General features: G+C 47.9%; 1 protein-coding gene across 4 annotated transcripts in view; it reads left to right on the forward strand.

Moving 5' to 3' along the window:
- pard3aa (par-3 family cell polarity regulator alpha, a) overlaps positions 1–25,964 on the forward strand; it is a 353,818-nt gene that overhangs the window by 322,978 nt on the left and 4,876 nt on the right. For all 4 annotated transcript variants that reach the window (XM_079755248.1, XM_079755251.1, XM_079755250.1 and 1 more), the window contains 2 exons: positions 17,174–17,291; positions 24,158–24,285. In XM_079755248.1, coding sequence (XP_079611374.1) covers positions 17,174–17,291; positions 24,158–24,285 — 246 coding nt within the window. The remainder of the gene's footprint in view (positions 1–17,173; positions 17,292–24,157; positions 24,286–25,964) is intronic.

The following is a 25,964-nucleotide window of genomic DNA, read 5'->3' on the forward strand; positions in this document are numbered from 1 at the left end:
CGTGTTCCATTATGAGTATTTCTACTGTTTGTACTGTACTTGGTTGATTCTCATGGGTGTGCTCTAATGGCAGTTCAACAAGAGTGTGTGAGAGTTTGGCAGTCATGACAGCAGTACAACCACAGCAATACGAGGGGGCCCCAGTGATCTCTCACACTCTTTCTCGCTCTCTCTTTCTGTCTCTCTACTGCTGTATATTATCCATTGTACATTTCTCTCTATCTTTCTCCCTACACACGGGGATCTTCACAAGGGGACCTGCATGAGCGGACCTACACGAGAGGGCCCACACACAGGGACGTACATGAGGGGACCTACATATGGGGACCCTCATGAGGGGACCTAAACAAAGGGACCCACACCAGACAGACCCCTCTACTGACAGCTCAAAACATACTCTCTGTTGCAACCCACCATCATTTTGGATCTGTTGCAACCCACCATCATTTTGGATCCGTCACGACCCACCATCATACATTGTTGCCGTTAACCACAACCCTCAAGATCTGAGTTATTGTTCCAGAGGCCATCGGCGATTCCTAACCTGAGGAATCACCGACGGGGGAAATATAGTAACACTCCTGTGTGAAGGAAAGAATCCTGAACCCTGCCGCAAATAAAATGACCACGTTACAGCTTCGAACAGTCAGGGGAAATATAACAATATCTTTCAACAGACCCAGGCTTATGTGCTAAAATACCCTACTTCTGTGTTATTTTATATGGATAAACTATCTGAGGGCAAATGGACACACATACACACACATGTACTAAACCACACTGAATAAACCCCCTGTAAAACCACTTATTTTACAAGGTATCATCCAATCATGTAATCCTATTCCAGGGATTGGCAAATCTCCCCAACAGTCTTCAGTCAATTCAGACGTATAGGCCAGAGGTGTGTGTGTCCGTGTGAGTGTGCTATGTGTTCTACACGTGGTCCTCATATCTTTGTTTTGGATCTTATAAAACTGTTCCCATGCCAACCCATCCCTGGTTCTCTGACATCATGACGCCCCTCGCGTTTAATAGAAAATCACATGAAAAACCCTTCTCTGATCTGTGATTTAAAAGGAGCGGGCAAAGTTGTGTGACGCCGCTGTCCCTCTCCTGTTAAACCATTCAGAGTGACACTTTGAAGTCAAATTTTATATTTACACATGGTTTCGGCAGGGGGATGCTGGCCACACCCTTCTTTCAGAGATGAGGATTCTGTGAGTGCGAGCCAATTGGCACGCAGTGTTTACTGCCAGCAGCTGCCTTTGCGCACAGAGTCCCTCCTCCTGCCTCCTCCTCCACCCTCACTGCCCTTTTTGTACACTTCAATCCACTCTCCCTCTCTTCTCTCCCCTCTCATTAATCTTTACAAGATACCCAAGTATGGCACGAGTTAAGCTCCCGCCATATTAGCCCGCATGCCAGGATCCTGTTAAATCTATTCTGAGAACGCCTTGGAGTTTTTTGGATCAAACCACGATCAAAGCCCAGATCCTAATTTTACTCACTCGTTATTATTTCTTTCATTAAGCCGTCGCTGAGGCCGATGAGTGTGCGCAGGACCTGGGTGGGCTCGCATGGGAGCTGGTGTTGACATGACGCAACGCCGGTGGCGACCAGCCGTTGAGTAAGGCCCGGCCCTATTCGGTAGCCAGCTTCTCTTGTGTCGGCACGGCGACCGGTGCGGTGACCCGTACCGCCGCCGCGTGGGCGGGTGGGCGGGTGGGGAGGGGTAGTCGAGGTGCTGTTTCAAGGCGATAAAGGGCTTAAATCCGCACGACCATGAAGTTTTATCGATATCCCCGCTCGGCCGGTCCTGTCCGCTTTCCTCACACTGGAACATTTTCTAAAGCGAGAAGTGGAAATGTGTGTTGCCGCCAACAGGAGCACGTCATTCACTTTAAAATGAAACAAGAGATTGACAGAGAGAGGGGGAGAGGGGTCAGGAGAGGAGGAGAGCTGGAGGACAAGAAGACGAAGAAAGGGTGGAACGGTAGGAGGGGGGAGGGAGGGGAGCGAGGGAGGGAGGGAGGGAGCGGGGTCACTGTTTCTGACCGTCCCGATCCAATTTGCCAGGCATGCAGAGTTACTCCTAAGCCCGTCAAGCGCAATGACAGAGAAAGCTGTCACTTCTCATGGTGGTCATATGGTCACAATCAGCAACACAGTTTATTTATAGGCACTGTCCTTCACACTTAGGCTGCCTGGTGGTGCTCACATAACAGTCTGCCCGCACACGCTGGTTTGCCACTTCTAGCTATAGCTTACAGACCTAAAGAGCACACGCTGAATAATTGGACTATTGGACCTATAGAGTTCCAGTATAAAATCTGCTGATTAAATATATGCTTCATGGTTAGCGTCAGTGTCCACCAGGAATGGTTGGCAACAGAGCTGGTTACCGTTTAATTTGAATGCTCTAGCCCTTCAACGATTAATCATTATTAGGTTTCACTGAGAGAGAGAGAGAGAGAGAGAGAGAGAGAGAGAGAGAGGGAGGGAGGGAGAGAGAGAGGGAGAGAGAGAGAGAGTGAGAGGGGGGGAGGGAGAGGGGGAGAGATAGAGAGAGAGGGAGGGAGAGAAAGAGGGGGGGAGGGAGAGAGGGAGGGATAGGTGGAGAGAGAGAGAGAGGGAGGGAGAGAGAGGGGGGGGAGGGAAAGAGGGAGGGATAGGGGGAGAGAGAGAGGGGGGAGGGGGATAGGGGGAGAGAGAGACAGTGCTTGTGTTTGTGTGTGTGTGTGTGTGTGTGTGTGTGTGTGTGTGTGTGTGTGTGTGCGCCGGTGTGTGCCGGTGTGTGAGTGACACTGCGCGTATGTGTGAATGCGTGTGTGTTTTCTCCTACCTGGGGGAGATCTGTTAACTCAGCAGGTTTAGCATTACCAAATACCCCTATTGTCCCTAGCCCTATTGAGTGGCCCCAAACACAGGGCCTTTAATTAAGGGGCCCACTCCCCAAATGCTTTTGTTCCCACAGATCCCTCCACCCCCGACCCTATACACCATACCTTCCTCCATACGGGTGGGGGTGGAGGTTTGGATTTAATAAGCTCTGGGTGTGTGTGTGTGTGTGTGTGTGTGTGTGTGTGTGTGTGCATGTGTGCGTGTGTGCGTGTGTGCCTGTGTGCGTGTGTGCGTGTGTGTGTGTGTGTGTGTGTGTGTTCGTGCATGGATGTGTGAGTAGCTGATTTTGTGTGGTGTTCAATGTGCCAATGTTTATTGGTGTTTATTTAGGTGTTAAAATGAATTGTTTGCACAAATATATTTTTCTGTTCTGTTTACTTGCCTGGGGCAAGTAAACATTTACATCTATGATATCTGCGTGTGAATGTGTCATGTGTGTGCGCCTGTTAAGAAGAGATTATGTAAACGTGTTTATGTTCTCATGTGAATGTGTATGTAGGTTAAGGCCTGAGAATGTGTTTAGGTCTGATAGTGTGTGTGTGTGTGTGTGTGTGTGTGTGTGTGTGTGTGTGTGCGTGCGTGCGTGTGTTCGTGCGTGCGTGTGGGTGTGTTTGTGGGCATGTCTGTGTGTGTGTGTGTGTGTATGTGTGTGTGTGTTGTTTAGGTCTGAGAAAGTTTGTGTGCGTGTGGTTGTGTGTTTAGGTCTGAGATATGTGTGGGTGTGGTTGTGTGTTTAGGTCTGAGATATGTGTGGGTGTGTGTGTGTGTGCATGTTTGTGGGTTTGTTAGATGGCAGGTTTGTTTGTGTGTGTATGTTGGGGTTTTAAGGTCTGAGAAAGTTTGTGTGTGTGTGTGTGTGTGTGTGTGTGTGTGTGTGTGTGTGTGTGTGTGTGTGTGTGTGTGTGTGTGTGTGTGTGTGTGTGCGTCGACCGCGGCTGGGCCGAGAGGGCTATCTTAATTTGGTTTCAAGTCAGTGGCGCGTCCGTTCACACATGGGCTACCACGGCAGCCATCTGTGGGCCGCCCCACGCCGGCTTGGGCTCCATTCAGCAGAGAGGTCAGGGCTATCGCCTCTTAATCCTCTGAGGCTTGTCTGGGCTTGGAGAGAGGGAGGGAGGGAGGGAGGGAGGGAGGGAGGGAGGGAGAGAGAGAGAGAGAGAGAGAGAGAGAGAGAGAGAGAGAGAGAGAGAGAGAGAGAGAGAGAGAGAGAGAGAGAGAGAGAGAGAGAGAGAGAGAGAGAGAGAGAGAGAGCACCTTTCTGGTTCTCTCCCCCCCACCCCCTGAAGGTGACAGTGTTCTGTCAGAGCATGTGGTGTTTGTACTCTATCTGTGTTTGGTTCAGGAGGCCCTGAAACACTTTGTAAGAGACTCATAGTTGCAAAATGAACTTGATTGTTCGTCCATGGTTCTCCGATTTGGCTCTCTTTCTACACCTTGGATCGTACATCTGTATCGTGTTCATAATAAATATGTTTTTTGAGTGATGTTGAAGACGAGGAATATATTGTATTATTATTTGTCAATATATGTCCTTCAACATTGACCATTCGCGTTCATGTTCAGAGCTTATTTTAGGGTGTCGACAGATTTCCCCAGCGCACCTGGTCCGTCTCCAAGATGCCACATGTCTACAGTGCCTCTCTGTATTTGACCCACCTCCTGTGTTCCCCCATGTATCAGGACTGGCATCCAGATAGGACTATGAATAGAGAGAGAGAGAGAGCGACTGAGACAGGAATAGAAAGTGATCGAGACAACGTCTTTCATTTCATCTGCCTGCCAACCGTGACGGCCATCTTAAGCAGAACTTCAGGGTTCCCTGGGCACTCGTCGTTCAATATTTCAAAAGTAAAATCCCCAAAGTGTGTAAGGGTAGCAAGTTTATTAAAGAGATTGATTTGCGATTCAGGAAAATGAATGGAACTTCTCATATGCTCCGAGTTTGAGGTTACCTTACCCTCCAGTACCCAGCCTTTTATTTCATCAATTCATCCTATTTTCTTTATTTTCTCAACAAAAAAAAAATCCATCTCCCTCTCTCTTTGTCTCTCAGTCGCTCTCCTTTGCTCTCTCTCTTCCTGCTATGTTTTGAAAGACTCAGATCCAGTTAAAGGATTAGGAGAGATTACACCATGATCTGGTCTGTTTGTTGCAAGTCATTTCTGAAAGTAAAAGCCCCTCATAGTCACATGCAGACAGAGAGACAGAGAGGGACAGATAAAGAGAGAGAGGGAGAGGGAGAGAGAGAGAGAGAGGTACTTGTGACACACTGGTAGGATGTCAACCATTTAGTTGTGAGTTAGAATTTTGTATTTAGTTGTGACCTTCCTTGAGGTTTGCTGTCTGTTGTGAAATCAAAGTTTCATGGAATTCCTAACCTTGATTGTTAAAAATCTCTAGGGTCAACCTCATCTTAGCTAGCCTCACACATGCACTGTTTTTGTTTGTGTGCAAGTAAGGAACTGTTTCATCTCTTATGTCCTTTAATCTCGGCTTTGTAGAGTATATATCTTTAGGGTTAGGGTTATTTACCGGTACATAGAAATAACTTAAGTGTATCCATCTTCAGTAACTAAAGTAAAAGAAAGTTTATGTATGTGGTCATCAGCATGTATGCACTAAGGTGACCTTGGCCCCCTTCTTAAAAATAACACCATATCCAACGTCGTTACATCACCCACTGGATAGCCAATTAACATTAAAACTAAATAATTACCCTGGACCCTGCCTGGGCCCGATGGACCCATACCCAGGCTGGTCTTGTTGACGAGCCAGCGATCGCTGATTAGCATGTCGGTCACATGGAGAACTAGAGTCATGTTGATAATTGGCATCATAATCACAGCTGGGGTTGGGGGGGGGAGGCGTTAGGGGCTGGCCTTATACGTGTCACAGTATGCCTTGTGATTGATTGATGGACGTCCGATGCAAGATGATGGATGTGAGCACGCATTAATCCGATTGACAACCTAAAGGGGGCCTGCGCTTTTACCGCGACGTGGCAGTTTTAGGCGACGGCGGTGGCGGCCTCACGGAGGCTGGAAGGGAACGCCATCGATTGATCACCGCGGTGACAGGCTGACACAATGTCTCCTTCAGTTGATAATGATGTGGTGAAGGCCCGGGTCATGGGATGAAGGGGGGCATTAACATATGTAAGGCTCTTGACCGGGTCGATGGAGTGATGCGAAGGGATTGCGCCCTTTTGTTTTCGTCGGTTTCCACGGCTTTGCAAATGAATTTGTCCGCAGCGCTGACGTCGCAGCCGCAGACTTAGCGTCGTGGTATGATAATAAGCCTTTGGAATAGATGCGATCAAAACAATCGCTGCGTAATTGTTGCTGCTTATTGCCTCGCACAGTGTTTACCTCAGTTTTGGGCTTGCGTAAAAGTGGGACTTTTTCTCTGCACTTTACATGTCGAAAGCCTAATTGGTGGGTGCTTAGGTAACTGATTCCGTCCTCAGGCAGGGTGAGCAGAAAACAAGCGCTGGACGCATCATTGCATGTCGTGGGGCCATTGATCCTGTCATTTTTTTTCTGTTCCCTCCTCTTCCGTACTTCTCCATCTGTCAGCATTCGCCAACCTCCTGACCCGTCCATTGATTATTACACAACACTGATAACCTAATTGAAACGACGCTCCCGGCCAGGGACGGTGAAGGGGGGGGGGGGGGGGCTTTATAACCCCGTGCCTCTGCGTGGCCATTATCAAGGGTCACAACCTCTGACCCCCCCCCATTCCCTCTTCCCTGGGTCCCAGAAGAGACCTCTGGGTCCTCATCCAGTAATGGAAAGACGAGAGGCAATTCATCCAGCATACGGGCTGTTTGTTTGTGTGTGTGTGTGTGTGTGTGTGTGTGTGTGTGTGTGTGTGTGTGTGTGTGTGTGTGTGTGTGTGTGTGTGTGTGTGTGTGTGCGTGCGTGCGTGCGTGCGTGTGTGTGTGTGTGTGTGCGTGTGTGTGTGTGTATGTGTGGTTGTGTGTGTGTGTGTGTGCGTGTGTGTGTGTGTGTGTGCGCGTGCGCCTCCTCTCCAATTTACAAGACCTTCTCCTCGAGTCATCCCATTCCCCTCCACCTCCCAGCTCCTCCTCCCTCCTCTCTGTTCTGCACTTAAAGCTGGGACCAGCTGCACCAGTTGCAAAAAAAATAAAAACGCGAATGAAAAAAAAATCATTTGGGCTCCATCTTTTTAATTCCGCCTTATTACTCCCGCTATCAATATTGTTATTGTTTAAAGTGTCCCTGTGTCTTCGCCCGGCTCTAACTGACAGCCTCCCCCGCTGTGCCTCTCTTTAATTATGTATAGAGGAAGTAGTTACGGAGCGGGGGGTCGGGCGAGCAGGCCGGGGGCACGCCGCTCGTGGCCTCGATTGGCAGGGCCTGGCTTGGTTTGAAATATTAAAACGCTCCCCCGCCGGGCAGGCAGACAGTGACATTTGCGAATGTAATGCGCGACTGTCGGCCGTCATCGCAGTGTGACGTTTGCGCCCGGGCAAATGAGACTGGCCTACAGGTGGGGGTCTTTCTGGGGGGGGTCCAGGGAGCGGCCTGGGCTAGCTGGCAAATGGCGGAATGTCCGTGTGGCTTGTTAGCTGCTCACGGGGATGAATTGGGTTGTTGTTTCGTAAGCTCCAATGCTACGCTCAAGGAATGAGAGGTCCAAATGGGCTAATCCAAATATGATCCATGGACCATTTGTCAAATCATGCATAACCGAAAGCATGTGTCATGTCTTGTCGTCACCGCCATGGCCCGCTGGACGTCGGGTTAAGGTGGGCTCTGAAAGGGCGTCTCTATGGCAATGCGCTCAAACAGGAAATGACTCAGAGCGGAATGTGCAGCTGGCTGATGTCCTACACAGCATTTTATAAGCTGATTGCTTTTTTCATCTCTGGACATAAAATCAAAGATTATTCCATTCATTCTACTCTAGGTAAAAACAAATCACTAAATCATGGTCAATCAGCGGCGATTTAAAACCTTAAGCTCACTGGGAAGTCTTTGAGAATAAAGAATGGCTCAGTGGAGAGCAAGGATACAAATAAAAAGCCGAATTTAACTTGGATGGTAGTTGGCTTTAACTCCAGCGTGGCGAATGTGCTGTGTCCTTGGGTGTGATTTCCATCACATTCTTTCCATTTCAGCCTGAGCCCACCCATAGTCCTGTGTGTGAATGGATTCTGCCTCTCTGGTTCCACAGCTACTGTGCTAGCTGTGTGGCATTCTGTACTTCTCGACAAATATGGGGCTTGCAAATAAGCCGCCTGCATGCACCTGGTAAAAAAAATATTTATTTTTCTGAAAATGTATTTCTAAAGGGATTGGAGTGTGACTGCGCCAAGGTAGCTGGCATATCAAGATGTCAGGTATGTGAGAATAGTTTTGTAGGGGTCACACAGGCGTATCGTTAACTCAGTTACAATTGGCTGCTTGGAAACGATTCCAATTCATTCTGGGATCGGGTTCACGTCCTACGAAAAAATAACTGGATACAGAACCCACTTTGCCATCCTCTTTCAAATCTGTAATGCATGCAAAATCCATTACGCTGGCAGGTTTGACTCATCATCAGTGTTTTTGCTCTCTCGTTCTCTTTATTTCTCTCTTTCTGTCTCTCTCTCCTGAAGGTTTACTCACTCTCATTAAGCAGGTTGTTAACTTTCAGTCTCTGGGTCAATTTTGCTCCAAGGGCTTTAAGGCATCCACACTTGGCTGGACCCACTCGTCTCCAGATCTGCCGGGCTCCTCGTTGTCTAAGTGCTGATGGTTGTCTAGCCTTACCCCCTTCCGGCATCTCCCTCTACCCGTCTGTCTCTAGCATTTGCAGAAGTACCTCAAGAACAACAATATGAGAAAATTCCTGTATTTGAACATACCATTCTAAATGGGCATTGGCCACTTTCATTTGAGGTCTTCTAATGCGAAAGGCAGCGATGGATGACATACTTCAGGGAGCCAGCCTATACTTAGGCCAAATATGTGGTCCTCAGAATCCATAAAGGAGAATGTGGAAAGCCAGCATCACATAGCGCCACATAGCCATCTTGTTTTTCTCTTAGGCTTTGATGGTGAAGTGATATGTCAGAACCGCAGTCTTTAGAGGTGGATGGTCTTATTTAATTGGAGCCAGGCTGATTAGGTTGTTACTTCACCCTGTGGCCCTTACACCTCTATTAGGTCTGGCACTTCACTGCTTCACTTACTGTCCGCTGCTGAAATTGAACTAGTCAGATAGAACCTTAACAGCTGCAAGGGCTGACCATTTCATAGGTTAGTTAGAACTGAGGTAAACTTTCATTATATCATTTTAACCAAGCTTGTATAAGTGGAAAGTTAGATGTATTAGTTGATTTGTAAATAAATTGAAAGTGCAGGTGTGACTGGTTAAAATTGTATTGTGTCTAGTTGCATTTGAAGTTGCACACTATTGTTGAATTGTGTATTTTTTTCCTTCCTAAGACATTTAGAAGGCCTTGCTACACTCCAAACGACTACTTGAGGGAGATCCAGTGCCTCTGAATCAATGCTTTGGGATTATCGGCCTTAGCATCAAAGTTAATAGACTTCTTTATGGTGGTTTCAGCCGTCGATCAAAACCTTTCTTTCTTTCTTCACTCAAAATAACCTATAGGAAAGCTGCCGCAATGTTCATCAGTAGTCTTTAAGTTTCCAGAGGGATCCATGATGATCGGCCCTTGCGATTACATTACTAGCAAAGGCATCCCTGGGAGAGCGTCTGCCAACGTTTCATTGAACTCAAGTTACACAGCATTGGATGTGACATATTTTTGCAGACGTGGCTAACACAATCATGGGACATTTGTTATATCAACGACTTTCAATGCCGTTTACAATTAATTGCAAACTGTCTGCCTCAGTCATCCAGCCTCCCCCTGTCATGAATATACAACCTGATTTTGTTGGTAGGACCAATGAAATTACAGCATAATTAAAAAAGGACATTTAGGCTTTAATGTACACAAAACAAAATCAGTTGGTATCAAATTAGGCGATAAAACCCAAGGTATATTCGTCAGTCAAATGCGACAAAGAATAGCGGTCAACGGCAGAACAAAGAATGGATGTAGTTTGTTTTTGTGGTAAAAGTACATCTTGTTTTCACATAGAACGGACCGGCAGTATGACCTCCTGCCTGTCCTTCGAGTTGAGAGCAGCTGCTGCCTGCCTCCCAGGATCAGCTGAATAATTGATCAATCTCCGGGTTGCACCTGAATGCTGGAATGTCTTTTATTTTTTTAACTGGAACGTCCTGTCTGTCTGGACTGTCTCTACCGAGCCACTGCCTTGAGCGATCTCGCTGGCCTCTAAGCCTGGTGATTCAGGCTCCGTCACTCACGTCACTTCGCCTTGCGTTTGAAGGTGAAAGTGTTCTCTCGTGGTTGTTTTCCTTCGCCAATCACCCGCAGTTCTTTTCGTGGCTCTGCTTGAGAAAGATCACACCTGTTTGCTCTTAGGCTTGCATGTGTCACACACCTAGAGGCAGGAGAAAGCCTTTCATCTCTTCTGCTATTTATATATACTGTCTGTATATATATATAAAACATGTCCCTATGAGAGGACAGAACAGACAACAGGTTTTGGCGAGTCTTCTTCCCACGTAGACTGCTGTAATGAACATTGCCAAAATGTGGCAATGTTCCCTTGAGGAGGACACCAAAAGGATGAAAGTCAATGTAACACCGGGCGACAGAGGCTGGCGGGCGAGCAAAAAACAGGCAAAAAAAGTGCGAACACTTTTATAAATAAACACGTGTCCCCTGTGTGATGACGGCGTTGCTGTTGGTGGAAAGGGGCGCCGTCACTGCAAATAGGATGTGTCCAGGGTTACGCGTCTCCAGGGAAGGCGACGAGGAGGTGGCTTCACGCAGCTGTCTGGCTCCCTTGTTCAGGGCTCCATTCTCAGGCCCCCCCGGGGAGAGCTGAGCTTTAGGGTAGTGTGTGATGGGGGGCGGGGGGAGTTTTTAGGCTTCTTATCGTCAATGTGCAAAAAGAATGCAGTCACTCCGGGCTCTGTCCTCGTTGGAGCGCCTGCCAGAAGGGACTCGCTCCACAGGCGCCCTCCGCCTACCCCTGCTTAATCACAGCTCCATGCTCCCTGGTCACGCTGCGCTGGGGCCCGGGCAGCCACTAGAGAAGACAGAGGGGGGGGGGGGAGTCTCCCAGGACACTGCGGCCCCTTACAGACTGTTTGAGAGTCTGAAGGCAGCCACAGTGCCCCGGACACACATACACACACACTCACAAACTCACGAACACACTCAGATACATACACATTCATGCACACACATACACACAAACGCACACTCACACACAAACGCTCAGATGCATACACACTCACGCACATGCATACACATAAACTCACATGGACACACACACATGCACACTCAAGTACGCACACCGACGCATACGCACGTTGACAAACACAAACACACACAGACACACTCACACATGAACAGAAGCACACAATCATCTGCTAAACAACTGTGCCTGTGAAGTGGCGAGGCCTATAGCTGGCCAGGCGCCAGTGTCGGGTGCATCAGCCCTGGAGAGACATTGGCGAAGCAAGAGCCTGAGAAATCCAGGGCATTACAGGCCTTTTGTCCTGCCTGCATGCAGCTGTCCCTCCGCAGTATACTAGAGTGGTGGTGGTGGTGGTGGGGGTCATGTCCTCCCCACCATGGCTACAGACAGGAACTGAGCCATGACATGCATGACACTATGGAAGACAAAGCCAGGTAATGATACAGATATGGCAAGAGGAAATGGAGCTGAAAGTAAGACACAATATAGGGAGTGAGATACAATTGAAAAGAGATGTATAGGAAGAGGTTTTGTGGCTGTCTGACCACATAGAGTTGTTCGGTTTGATTGGTGCAAAACCTGAATCTCAGACTGGCTGGTGTGTGTGTGTGTGTGTGTGTGTGTGTGTGTGTGTGTGTGTGTGTGTGTGTGTGTGTGTGTGTGTGTGTGTGTGTGTGACGTGCGTGTATGTTGATTTCCTGTGAAGATGTGTTTTCTTTTTTTGAAATGCTTTATCTTTATCCCCCTTCCCCAAAGAAATGACCAGCGGTAATGCAGATCTAATCTCTCCCTATATCTCTGTTGGTCCCAAAGGCTGTCCATCTCCCTGCTGAAAAAAGAAACGACTCATCCTCTGCCTTTGAAATAAATGAAAGTCTAGGGGGCTGAGGAATAAATATGAGCTGAGCTTTTGACTTGACGCAAGTTTGCCAAAGGGGCTAGCTTAAGAAGTCTGCCCCTTCATCTGGCGAATGGAGATACCGGCGCCCGAGTGAAAAATTGGGATAATCTGTTCGAATTTTGATTTGACAGTGATCCGATAAGAAATAACAGCCCCTCTGATCAGATTTTCAAAACATACTGAAGCCATAACCATTTTGTGCCATTTCCATTGGAAAAAGGAAAGGAGTGTATCTGGGGCGCACTCATAGCGCCTAGTCAACTTTCAGACTACTCAGTGTCAAACTTTGGTTAGTGATATTGGACCCTGCAGGATTATTAACAAATCACTCTCTCCACCTTTCACCCTGATTGGCTGGAGCTGACCTTTTTTGACCTCAGAACTGGTCACATGACCCCACTACCCACTCTCATGATTGGATTACTTCTCCAATTGGCCTGGGTTGCAGTGTTACCGGCATGTCAGGACTCCGTTGGGCTTTGATCCCCCCTACATCTGAGGTTGAGTGGGGTGGGGGGGGGGGGGGTACTTTGCATCCTGACCTAAACCCAGGTCAGGATGTGTGTGTGTGTGTGTGTGTGTGTGTGTGTGTGTGTGTGTGTGTGTGTGTGTGTGTGTGTGTGTGTGTGTGTGTGTGTGTGTGTGTGTGTGTGTGTGTGTGTGTATGTGTGTGACATCTGCCAAATCCTGGCTGGATCAAAGGATGACAATTACACAGACAGGCGTCCACACACCTCAACATAGGTCATGACCCCTGTCAGCGACTCCCTCAACCTAACCCCAGAAGTCACAGGTGGAAACAGGGACGCGCACGCAATGCCACATGGCCTTCCACGACTCACACAGAAGGACGAGCGTGTGGCTCGCTGTTGAACGGTGGCTTTTGTTCACCGGTGGGGATGTTTCTCACTGGCCTCTCTGGCCGTTTAATGTGTTGTGAAACGAAATTCCCGCCGTATAATAATGCATTGACATTATGATCATCTCATCACTGTGAGAGCACCTACCTGCATCGCTTTGCTGTTTATATTTTTGCTTTATTTGGTCATTGTGACTTTGCTGACTGTGGAGTTGGTGTAACCTCCAGAAGGTGCATACGTTCTTAAGGTTGAAGAAACAGGAAGAAACTGAGGGCGTAAGTGTGGGGTGGAGAAGGGAGGGTAAGAGTGGAGGGTTTTTGTTCAGACAGGCCTGTCCTGTTCTCGACCCAGCATGCCTGTGATTTCACAGGTTCACCTCTGGAAATAAGCCTTCCGCCTAAGCTTTCAGCTCTCAACGACAACCATCCGAGTCACCTGAATGGAGACCGGGCTTTTAACATTACTGCGAGACAGAGGACAGCAAAACTGAGATTATGACAGAAAGAGAGGGAGAAAGGAAATGTGTTTCTGTGTGTGTGTGTGTGCCAGTGTCTTCAAGATTTTTATTTGGAAAACCGCTTTCTACTGTGAGGGGTGCTTTCCGGTCGTGTTTGCTCAAATGTGTTTGCATGGGTTATGCAGGAGATGTGGACAAACCGCGAGGCTTTCGGCTTTGACATTTCAAAGCCGGGGAACACAGATGAATATTGAGCAAATGTCATTATTATACGGTGGAGAATGGAGATGCTGACTGCAAAATGCCAAGGCATATGGATACTTTATCTCCTCCCATGCACTTTAATTGCCCAGTTCCCTTTTTTCCATTGACTCCCGTTTCAAAAGGCCGACCTTCGGATTACCAGCGCCTGTCCGCGCACGCACGATCGGGATGCGGACCGCCCCCCCGGTGCCCCTGAGTGCACTCCCACAAAAATCTGACCTTTCCCTCCTCGTGCACAAACATAGGGCCGGTCGTGTACTGATGAGCGGCCCTCATTCATATTCCCCCTATACATGCACTCATCCCAGGGCCACGGGACACGTTCATCTGCCTAATTGCCAGGGCGGTCTGTTGACCCACCACACCCACTGTCAGACGGCAACCCAGCGCTCCCTCCCTTTTTACTCCCATCTCTCGCCTGTTAAGCCCTTGTTCCGCCAGCCCATTATTGACTTTGATGCGTTCACGTGAGGATTTATGCGCGGCGGGGTTTGACACCGCCGCCGCCGACGCCGGAGGAATTTCGTTAACCGATGGATTTGTTCTCGCGGCGCGGGCGCCGTACTGTTTGTGTAGGGAGATGAGGCCGCGCTGCCTGGGCAGCGGTTAGGACTGATGGGATGGGACTATGCCCCCCCTCCCCACCCCATCCCCGCCCAACTCGGTCCTCGGCCCCAAGCCTTCCATTTCTATCCATTTGAGTGTCTTTGTCCTCCCAGTTTATCATAGTGCCCCCCCCTCCAAGAAACCCCATGGACTTTGTACTGCTGTGGTGTGGTAGAGTGGGAGGAGTGTGTGGGGGGGGGGGGGTTATTGGGGTTGTAGAGCCCCTCCAAATAGGCGCAAAACGGCCCCGCTTTGATACGGCCGAGACGAATCCAGCCCTCGTTCAATTCCCACAAAATTCCTTTACCCCTCCCTCACCGCAAACCTGATGCAATTTCCATTTGTGGGACTTGGATAAATATGTCGAGGCCCCATTTCTTTAATTTACTAGAAGATCTTGTCTCCAAACAACTTCCATCACCCTCCGTCACACCCTGAGCCCCCCTCCGGCTCTCTGAAGTAGATATTTGATTACATTACCCAAGAGCCCCGCTCTCCCTTTCCCTCTCTTTCTTCTGTCCTTCCCCCCCTCACTCTCTCTCTCTCTCCCCCTCAGATTGATACTCGGTCGGCCAGGAGTGGGCCCAAAGGTCTCAGTATGTGGCCGAGTGTATATGGTGTCGCATGGACTTGTTTATAGCCCAGGTTGCGGCCCCTGTCCCTGGCTCCCCAGCTGGATGTAGGAGGGAGCCTCTCTGGGGATAGAATGGCGGGGAGATTTACGGGTCTGTTTGTTGAAGGTTAACTTCTAGGTCTTGGTTGGAAAGGTCTGAGGAACTGAGCTTTCTCAGCCTGGGCTGGATCTGTGATCTTTTTGTCCATGCCTTACAGTTACAGTTATGATGGTTCTAAAAGGACACATATTCCTGTGGAAGAAATCTGTTCACCAGCTCTGGTCTTTTGCTGTCTTTTTCATCTGAACATTTTGGGTGTGTCTGTATACTATACTATACTATACTATACTATACTATACTATACTATACTATACTATACTATACTATACTATATACTGCATGACGTTACGGCAACGTTTTTTTTCACACCCCTCCATTTCAATGTTAAAAATTGTATATTTGGACACCAGTGAGCTTTGAAAAATGCTTAGTTTCAACAAAACACAGGATCATGAAGATTTGAAATAACTGCTGTTTTGACACACAATGGCGTAACCCCATCACACTGTTCTACTAGAAATGAGCCATCAGGCCAGTAATGCGATGTTTGTATTCAAAAGTGCCATCCTTTATGGGCCGCAGTTGAGTAAACGTGTTCCTCTAATGAACCATATGGTCTTTAAGACACCCCGTGCAAACAGGAAATGTGAAATTGATTTTGCAATGAACGGTAATAGGACTGCACCGTTGGACCCCGGCCCTAAAAAGCATAACCCACCCCACACGCCAGTGAGCCACTTAATCGTCCACATCCACCATCAGGCCCGTAATGTAAGCTCCCCCCGCTCCCACGCACATAAAGTTTAGGCCATCAAATGGAGTATAACTAACACAATTGATTCTGATGCGGGCCATATGGATAATAGGACAATCATGTCCCGCTGACGCCTCTGCTCGGCTGGACATGATTGGCTCGCTCTGGGGACAGTCGCCCTGGACGCGGGCCTGACGCTGATGAAGCGCTGTTTAGTGCGCTCTCCACAAAGGTTGATTGGCAGGCTGTCCTGATGCCATTATCGTCACGACGATGTGCTCGCTCTGATGTGCAATTATCAACGGAATGGTGGCTAGAATCGTTGAGGCCGAAATAAAACGATCTCTTCAATGCCCCCCCACCAGATAGACCACCCTTTGAGTGCCACTCAGACCAGGGAGAGAGTGGACGGGTGACAGCTACCTGCGTGGTCAAGTGTTTCCCTTTGAAAGTGTCAGTCCGTCGCTCAGCCCCTCCGTCCATCAGCGGCGACACTCATCGCACCACCCTCTTCACCCGTGCTTTCTTGTTGTTGTTGTTGTTGTTGTCGGGCTCTCTCTCTCGTTGTCAGTTATTCTCATGGACTGACTTTCCTAGCCCCTCTGCTCTTTGTGCATTCAATTCTTCCGTCCATTCATTGACCGTTCCACCCATCCAAGCATCCATCCACCCCGGCCTCCCTCCCTCCCTCCCCGGCCCTCGAGCATAAACATTCCCTGGCCGGCTTAACCTTCAGTATCCCCCTCGTGGTGTGCATAAACGCCAGCTTATTATCGGGCCCGCTTGTCCCATCACAATTATGCTTTCTGTCATGCGCCGTCTCTGTTGCCGGTGATAAAAGAGCGGGCTGATTAGTCTGAAGGAAGACTATTGATTTCTATTGACATGCACCTCAAAGCGATGTAATGAAGGGGATGTAAATTAAGGTTTTCCACAGTGCAGTGTTTAATGACTGTGTGCCCTAAAGAGGCCTATACTCTTTCTCCCGTCTAAAGCAGACGTGTATCGCTCACAATGGGGCACGGGGGACCGTTTTTTTTCCTTCCCCTGGATAAGTTAAGGCAGAGGAAGAGAGAGTGAAATTGAAAGGATATTGTGCAGTTAAATGGAATAAATATCACAATTGATTGAGTATCCAGATCGGTTTGATTGCTGGAATAGTTTTGTGGTGTGACCCAGTGATCTATTTCATATGCAGTGCTCAGTAATCAATATTTATATTATGCATAATATGTAGCATACATTATTTAATCAAAATAAGTGTAGCTATACTAACAGTACATTCAAATGCATTTCAATTCAATTGCATTCCAATTTGAATAAAGTAAGACAAAGCTCATGTGCATAAGGATGCACGGTACTTTTCGACGGTGGGTGAAACTGTGATGAAATGGAACATCATATAATCCCTGTTTCATTCTCTCCCTCACAGCCATGTGGCTCCCAACAACCATGACCGGATACAAAGGCTGAGGCACGAGTTCCAGCAGGCCTTACACGAGGAAGAACCGGAAGACCAGGTCCACACCTTCAGCCCGGACCGGTCCTGGGTGAGTGCTCGGATAAGACACCTGCAAAACATGGGGGGGGGGGGGGAACCCAAAGAAATACCATAGCAGCTTAATGGATTCCCGATACTCAAGCAAGAGCCTGTTCCTAATCCTTCTAAACTCGATCTGAACGGTGCCTCTCTGCCTGGGCCTTAAACCTGACAGCTAGCAGCCTGCTCCGACCTCAAACCCACAAGCCCACCGTCTTAGGCGCTCCGTTGTCACGAATCTCTCGTTTGCCAATTGACCCTCTTCCATGTCCTTGAAAAGGGTCTGTGTGTCCAACTTCTGCCAAATATCACTGGCTGATTTCTAATTCTCAAAGTCACCCTTTGATCCCTGAAATAATTGCTAATTACTTTGCTTTAACCGTTTCTGGCTCTGGGAAGTCACTAAAAGGGGCTGTGTGACATGAGAAGTTTGAAAAGTTAAAGAAATAGAAGAAATCCCAGCACTGCAAATCATGATAGTTTCTATGAAGGTATATACCTTTGACTGAGGTTATGTTAATATAAGGTGGATGGCCCTTTCTTGTTTTTGGCCATTTTATTAAACTATACTAGCAATGTTAGTATTACGAGCAAAGCCAGTATACAAGCAAAAGCAATAAAAACCGATGCATCTTACACGGTGTGTGAATAAATATTAGCCAAATGTTTATCAAGGGACAAACACTAAAGAGGACAGAATTTCTCAGCAACCCAAGTGTGGGTGAAAGGTCAACTAATTGTGTATCTCTACGTTATAATGTCTTCGAGACAGACATGGCTTTCAGAGACGTGACTCTGTGACCTGGCTGTGACGAAGAAGGGGCGACTAGAAAACATGATTATATAATTATGGCACAGGCTACAACCATTACCCAAAAATTGTGGGTCAGCCCGGCGACCCTTGGCATTGAGATGTTATGCGTCATTTTCTGCGCTCTGGCCCCAAATAGCCCTATGTCCTAAGCGTCGCCGTTTAAGCATTTAAACTGGATTCTCACAGAAGCGTTTGACGTGATGGCGGGGAAAAGTAACTCGCCGTTTTCTTCTCACCGTCTAAATGGGCTTTTGTGGTTGGAAACGGTCTTACTGAGTAGGTTGGTTTAATTATAAGAATTCCTCCGAAGCGCATTCCTGTATACGGCTGGCCGGGGTCTGTGTGCCCTGGATTAGAGCCGGCGTTGGTTTTGCTGATGATCGAAAAATTATTAGAAGCCGCCGGTGGCTTCTTAATCTCTCTCCCTCTCTTTCTCTCTCTCTCTCTCTCTCTCTCTCTCTCTCTCTCTCTCTCTCCCTCTCCTGCTCCCTTTCTCAGTCTCTCGTTCTCTCCATCTCCCTCTCTATCTCCTTCTCACTCTCTCTCTCTCTCTCTCTCTCTCGCTCTCTCTCCCTCTCCCTCTCCCACTCTCAGTCTCTTTCTCTCTCGTTTCATCTCCCCGGCTGCTCTGGGTCTCTGAAGGAAGGAGATGTTAACTGTTTGTTCAGCACTAAGCACTCTCAGGCAGTCTCCTGGCCTCCAAGCTCCTAATTGCTTGTGATTGTTGACTTTGTTGAAAGCGCCTGCGCCGATCCAGTGGTAATAAGATATATGGCTCTCCCCGGAGTATCCAACTCTGTTTTATTAGGCTTCTTTTATCTTCTGCTCGCCCTCCAAGCAAAGGAGCCGCATTGGTGTCGCTTGTTAAGGGAGAAACTGCAGAAGTCGCCCGCGCGACGCGTTGATGCTGATTTGAAGGACTGCCATTTGTAATCCTGTCGTGTTTTTTTTTTGCAGTCGATGAAAAACAAGTAGGGTAGGGTGGTTCACCAGGGGAATATTTCTTAAAACACGTGCAGCAGGCCTAGCGATGCACTTGGGTGGGAACACAACAGACAAAGGGACATTGGAGATGGGAGCTGAGGAGAGTGCAAGCTAAGCATTTCATGGAGAAGTTTACGTGTTTTGTGCTGATGCACACACACACACACACACACACACACACACACACATAGGCCGGCTACTCCTGTTTATATATACTATATGTTACACAGGAATATCTTTGTAGCAGCTGAAATGATGCTCACACATTCACACGTATTAATTCACATTCCATCATGCATATTGCTAAAAGCAACAATTTCAAGTGAATTAAATTGCAGAGTATTTTAAGAAATACCTAGCCCACATCAAAGGCTGTCGTGCTGCTTTGATGCTGGCTGTCCCTTGGCCGTCCCTAATGCTGGATGGCAACAGTTGTCTCCCTGATCCGCGTGCAGATCCAAAGTGCAGACAGACACTGGCTTCTACCTAGCTTGCAAAAGTTATGAAGAGAAACATGCTGCATCGGCGAGGTCACGCGTCAAACACTTGGCACGCTACTGTTATTAGGGTCGGCTTGGCTCCGAAGATAGACCGGCTTGACTTGTATCCGGAAGGTTGTTAGTTCGATCCTCCTGGCTGAGTGTAGAGATGTCCCTGAGCAAGACACCTAACCCTAACTGCTCCCGACGAGCTGGGTGTCGCCCTGCGTGGTTGACTCCGCTGTGAATGTATGTATGAACAGTTGTGGGTAAAAGCGTCTGCCTAATGCCCTGAATGTATATTTGACCTTTATGTACCTGGAGTAGGCTCATGGTTTGCTCACATACTCTGTGAGGCTGACACACGTTTTTTTAGGTAATGGAAATGGGAGTACCTGGGGAAACCCCCCCTGAACCCGAGGAGAACTGTCAAACTGCCATTGAGGTGCCCATATGTTTGAATCAGTGTCTGGGTGAACGGTGACGTTAGTGCTGCTGTAAAGAACAACATGCTCTTTCAAGGAGCCGTTCAGAAAAAAAAAGGGAGAGTGCAAATTTGGGTTGACCTGAAACAAACACACAGAGAGCAATGTGTTCAGGCTACGTCTGCTTCCCTTTGTTTGGGCCGGAGCCCAGACGGTATCAGGACGTAGAGGCCCAGCCAGCCCAGACAAACAGCTGAGCCCCCCCCTCGACCCCACAAGGACAACGTTCACGTTTGGCTCCTAATCTTCGGCCCCTTCCCCTTATGTAATAATTATCCCCAAATCCCCTTTCGCCCGTGCTTCAACCTGGCCTATTCCTCGCCAACTCAGTGCAATTAGAAGCGTGACATTTTTCTCCCTCCCTCCCTTTGCAGCGCTCTGCAGAGAACGGCGCGTCCAGATGTCTGCTATAAAACACCCACCGTTTTATTCCAGAGAGTTGTCTTTCTATGTATTATTCTCCGTCTGCTGACATGAAAGACAGTTTGGGTGCGGGGGTTTAGTTATCTGTTGAGGAGCGCCAGTGGCCGTGACCACAAATGAGAGTATGAGGATCATGCTGCAAGCTCAGTTGAAACACACACACGGCAGCTCTTAAAATCTTTATGTGAATTCCATTGATTTTATTATTATTACATTATCCAACCGCTGCCTACTGCCGAGACAATCCACATTAAGCTACAGCAAGCTTGTGTGTGTGTGTGTGTGTGTGTGTGTGTGTGTGTGTGTGTGTGTGTGTGTGTGTGTGTGTGTGTGCACATTCAACAAATTCAACATGCTAAAAGCACATATGATGAGTCAAGCACCTTCAAACCCAATGCACACACTTCACATGTTTGTGTGCTTGTGTGTGTGTGTGTCTGTGTGTGGGTGCATATGCTGTGTTTAGAATGGGTGTGTGAATTCCTCAGTACACAACTCAACTCTTTCCCATGCGGTCATGTGAACTGTAAGCCCTGGCTAAGTGAAGTCATTTGACTTTCCCATATCGGCTCCAGGGTTAAGGTGTGAAGGGAGTGTATTTACTCCAGACCGTGACGGTGGATGAATCCCTGCGCACCACCCGCACCCCACCTTGTTAATCCCACCCACTCACACACCCACCCGCGTGCTCTGGGGGTCTGGCATGCCGCCCGCTTACCCACAATACACCCTGGACAACACAGTCAAGACTCATCAAAAAAGCCCTCAATCAAAATGCATGTGGGAAATCACACAATATCACAAGCATGTTATGCGTGTGATATATTAGAGTCATACACACACCTGTTTGTGCGCGTGCACACACAAGACATAAACTCATACCAAAGAAGACACACATACACACACACACATACACACATATACACACTCAAACTCACATACCTTGACTCAACTGATCTACAATAGGGGAATAGTAGCCTTTGGTTGCTTCCTAGGTGTTTTTAGTATTCAGCTCAGGCCAAAGGAAGTGGTGGACCACATCAATTAGTCAAGTAGTAGTGAGATGCTGCTGTTCCAGCCACTCACAAATGAATGAACTGTCCACAAAGTTATGGGCTAGGATGGGCCTTGAATCAACTGATCGCAATATAGGTCGGTTGGAGAACTTGAACGTACTTTGACGAGTGAAGGATGACCCATCTCTCATTCTCATACCTTTCTTTCTCCATGTCTTTATTTCATTATTTTGTTCGCTCTTTTTCCCTCATGTCACACACATTGCCCGTTTCCATCAGCCCGGTAAAACCCTTCCACATGTCTGCCTGTTTACAGTAGGGATGCTTTCTTTAAGAAAAAAAAACTCCAGCCTATTTAAAGCCGGCGTAGATCCATATGTATGTACTGATCCCTGACAGCAGGACGCTTTGATATGCAGATGGACCTCCTTAGAGCTTACCTCTGGGGCGAGGACAGTGTCTTTCCCAAACCCCCACGCCCTCTCTCGCGGCTGCACTCAGACGTTTTTTTTTGATAGCCTCCAATAATTGTCATAATTGCGCTCTCCCCCCATTCCCCGTTCTCTGGCTCAGCGTCTGTGAATGTCTGTGTGTTTTAACAGGTGTAGTGGGTCCCGTTGGCCCCGTCTGCGTTGTCTTTGACGGGCGGGTAAAAAAAAAGAGAAAGAAATAAAGACAGCAGCAAGTTGACATCATTTTTTTTGCATTATTGGATGAAATAAACCGGATGTCTCCCGTGATTCGATTGCGACAAATGTCATGTTTTATGTGCCGATGTGTTCCAGGCCCGTGCAGGAAATAATCAAATCCCCAGCGAAACCCCAAGCCCACCCACCTACCCACCCTCCAACCTCTCAGGGGTTAATACCATTACTCTGACTGATTTCCTCTCCTGGCGATTGCTCATGAGCTCCTCTTGGCGTCGGTACGACTACGAGCCTTCGTTCCTGAGCGAACGCGGCGCCCACCTGTCCACTCCTTTATCCAGACCACCCCCGCCCAGAATCCCATGGAAATGTCTCCGTGCATGACTGACTATAATCTCAACGATACTTTATTCGATTTCTTTCTTTGGCCTCCCACCTCCACCTCACATTAAAATAATTTCTCTTTCTTTTGGGCTCGTTATTCTTAATCTGTTATTCACTTTGCGTGCCTCTCGTTTAACACCGCCGCGGGGGGAAACGTGCCATTGCAGCAGAGGAAGCCGGCAGAAATGTTTTTTCCCCGATTTATTTGACACACGTTGAAGTGCATTTTCAATTTTTTTCTTCTTCTTCTCTCTTTTATATTCGCGGCTCAGAGTGCTTGGGGAGCGCGGGCCGGGGAGGGATGCTGAGCGAGGTGTAATTGGGCTGTTATTACAGCTGTGTGAGTAGGAGGAGAGGGGGAGAGGGGGAGAGCTCTCAGAAGAATGAAGTAGAGAGAAAGACAGACAGAGAGAGAGAGATCTCTGAGTAGGGAGAGAGAGAGAGAAAGAGAGAGAGAGAGAGAGAGATCTCTGAGTAGGGAGAGAGAGAGAAAGATAGAGAGAGAGAGATCTCTGAGTAGGGAGAGAGAGAGAGAGAGAAAGAAAGAGAGAGAGATCTCTGAGTAGGGAGAAAGACAGAGAAAGACAGAGAGAGATCTCTGAGTAGGGAGAGAGAGAGAGAAAGAGAGAGAGAGAGAGAGAGAGAGCACAGAGTAGAATGAAGGAGAGAGAAAGAGAGAGAGAGAAAGAGAGAGATCTCTGATTAGGAGGAGGGAGAGAGAGAGGGAGGGTACTCCGAGGAGGGGTAAGGAGTGAGAGAGAGAGGGAGAGAGAGCTCAGAGTTGGAGGAGGGAGAAGAGAGAGAGACAAAACACACCAGTGCCACAAACACATGCACTCACACACACTACTGTTTATTGTCTCTTGGCTAACTATACAAATGTTGACTACATGCTGTTTTCTATAATAATAAATAAAACACATCTGGATAAATCTTGCAAGTTTGATTGAATAGCCCCAGTGCCAACTACAAGTAATTACCCCCTGCACTTGTGCACACACCCCCACACACACACATCCTCTGTCTGATTGGCCCACCATGCTCGTTAATCAGCCAGCTCATCAGAGGCTTGCTGGTGTTGAGGGAGAGGGGGGCATCGCCATGTCAACCCCTCAGGTGATCGAAAAACAACTGAAACCCCTACACACACACACATGCAAACATGAACACACAGCCAAAGTGTGTTTGAGGTCAAGGTCGTTCACTCACTTAGCAATGCTTCAAGGACATTTATTTATTTATATTTAACTAGGCATTCATGTTTAAAGATCTGCTTCCTCATTGTTCATCAATGATGAAGTGCATCAATGTGGCCGTGCTATGACTGCACTGTACACTGAAAGAAATATACTTTTGTACTACTTTTACAAAACTTATGATTGAAGAAACCATGCAAAGTGTGCTTTGTTGTCAAGCGGATTCAGCACCTGCTCTTTTCCCCCCCCCCATCTGAACTGTTTATTCCTCCCATCATGGGTGTGATCTGGACCTGTTGTAAATGTGTATTTATGGCATGTAACAATATGTGTGTGTGTGTGTGTGTGTGTGTGTGTGTGTGTGTGTGTGTGTGTGTGTGTGTGTGTGTGTGTGTATATGCGTGTGTGCGTGTGTGTGTTTGTGTGTGTGTGTGTGTTTGTGTTACAGGCCAGCAACGGGACAGACGGCGGGAGACATTCGGTGACGATGGACAGCCAGGTCCAGAGGCAGCAGCCGGAGGAGGAGGAGGAGGAGGGATACCAGCAGGCCCAGAGACACTACAACTCCCTGCCAAGGTGAGAGACACTGAGAGAGAGAGAGAGAGAGAGAGAGAGAGAGAGAGAGAGAGAGAGAGACAGTGAGAGACAGTGAGAGAGAGGCAAAGAGAGAGAGACAGTGAGAGAGAGCCAGGGCGAGAGAGAGAGACAGAAAAAGCCAGTGAGAGAGAGAGGGAGGGACACAGAGAGAGACAGAAAGAGAGACAGTGCGAAAATGAGAGAGAGAGAGTGAGTGAGAGAGGCAGAGAGAGAGAGGGAGGGACAGAGAGAGAGACAGAAAGAGAGACAGAGCAAAACAGAGAGAGAGCGAAGAAGAGAGAGAGCGAGACTGAGTGAGCCGGTGAGAGAGTGACACTGAGAGAGAGACATAGAGAGACAGACAGAGGGAGAGAGAGGTGAAGGGTGGGTGTGTGTTCCCATTCGGTCCCATTACATCCTGCTTTCTTCGCGTTCCTTTCACCATTTCACACTCATTACTCGTCGTCCGTCTGCCATCTCGCTGCTCTACTTTCCTACGCCGGCGTCTTCTCTTCTCTCGTCCAAATGGTCCTTCACTTTGCTACACAGTTTGTCTGCACATCATTTCGTGGCAGGGCTTTTCTCCCTTCCCCTCCCCCCTCCCCCCTCCCCCTTTTCTTGCCTCCCTCAATCTCTCCCTTTCTCCTCTATGTGACTTATCACGTTCTTCGTGCCCTTTATCAATCTCCACTTTTGACTTTTTATGTTCAGATTGTGTCTTTGCTCTCTCTCTTTTTTTACTCTAAGGGGGCTCTTTGACGAACCTCAAAGTCAGCCGCTACAAAAGCCACTTTCAGCACATCTCCACACATTGAAATGATCTCTACTTTTGCTTAAACTATTTTGACTCCCATCATTTAATGCAATCACTTGGAAATATTCAAGAGATGTTTCCGCTTCATTAAGTCAATGTCGACCCTGAATCGTGGTGACATTGTCAGAGAGACACACACACACATACACACACACACACACACACACACACACACACACACGGTCCAGTGGGCTGTGTTTAGAGAAGGAAATTCCTTTTTGTAAACTTTGTCTCCGAAGTGGAGTTGAGAAACCCTCACATTAATACACTTCATCCTTCTTCATTATCTGGAAATGGTAATGTTAGCTTTAGCAGGATTGTCGATAAAGCTTTGCATATATTCCATCTGTGTCTATGGACTCAGTATTTAAGTTTCCCGGTGTCTGCTGTCGTCCTTATCGCCTCCATTTCTCCTCAGCGCAAAAAAAGTGTTCCAGGCATAACGAGTAAAAGTCAAGTCTGGTATTTCCCTTGTGCTCTGATTGACACCTGGAATTAAAGTGTTTGCTTTTAAAATCCCCTCTTCTGTTGGACTTTAATTTCCTCGCCGTTGTGGGAGATGTCAAATGTCGGCGTGAGGGTTGATTTATTTGAATTCTTGAATGTCCATATTGTCCTTATTAGGTTTAACAGCCCACACTGCCTTTTTTCACATTTCTTCCGTGATAAAATAAATTGGGTGGTAGTGGGTGTGTGTGTGTGTGTGTGTGTGTGAGAGGACACTTAGTTCCTTATCATTACACGTGTGTGGTCTCTTATGAAGGAATCCGTCTTGGCCGGGGAAAACCTCTCCCTAGTGAGAGTCTAAGAGCGCATGAACTCTCTGGACAAACACGTCTTTTATTATCCCCCTACCCTACGGATG

Source organism: Pollachius pollachius (assembly GCF_949987615.1).
Source record: "Pollachius pollachius genome assembly, chromosome: 17".
Taxonomy (NCBI): domain Eukaryota; kingdom Metazoa; phylum Chordata; class Actinopteri; order Gadiformes; family Gadidae; genus Pollachius; species Pollachius pollachius.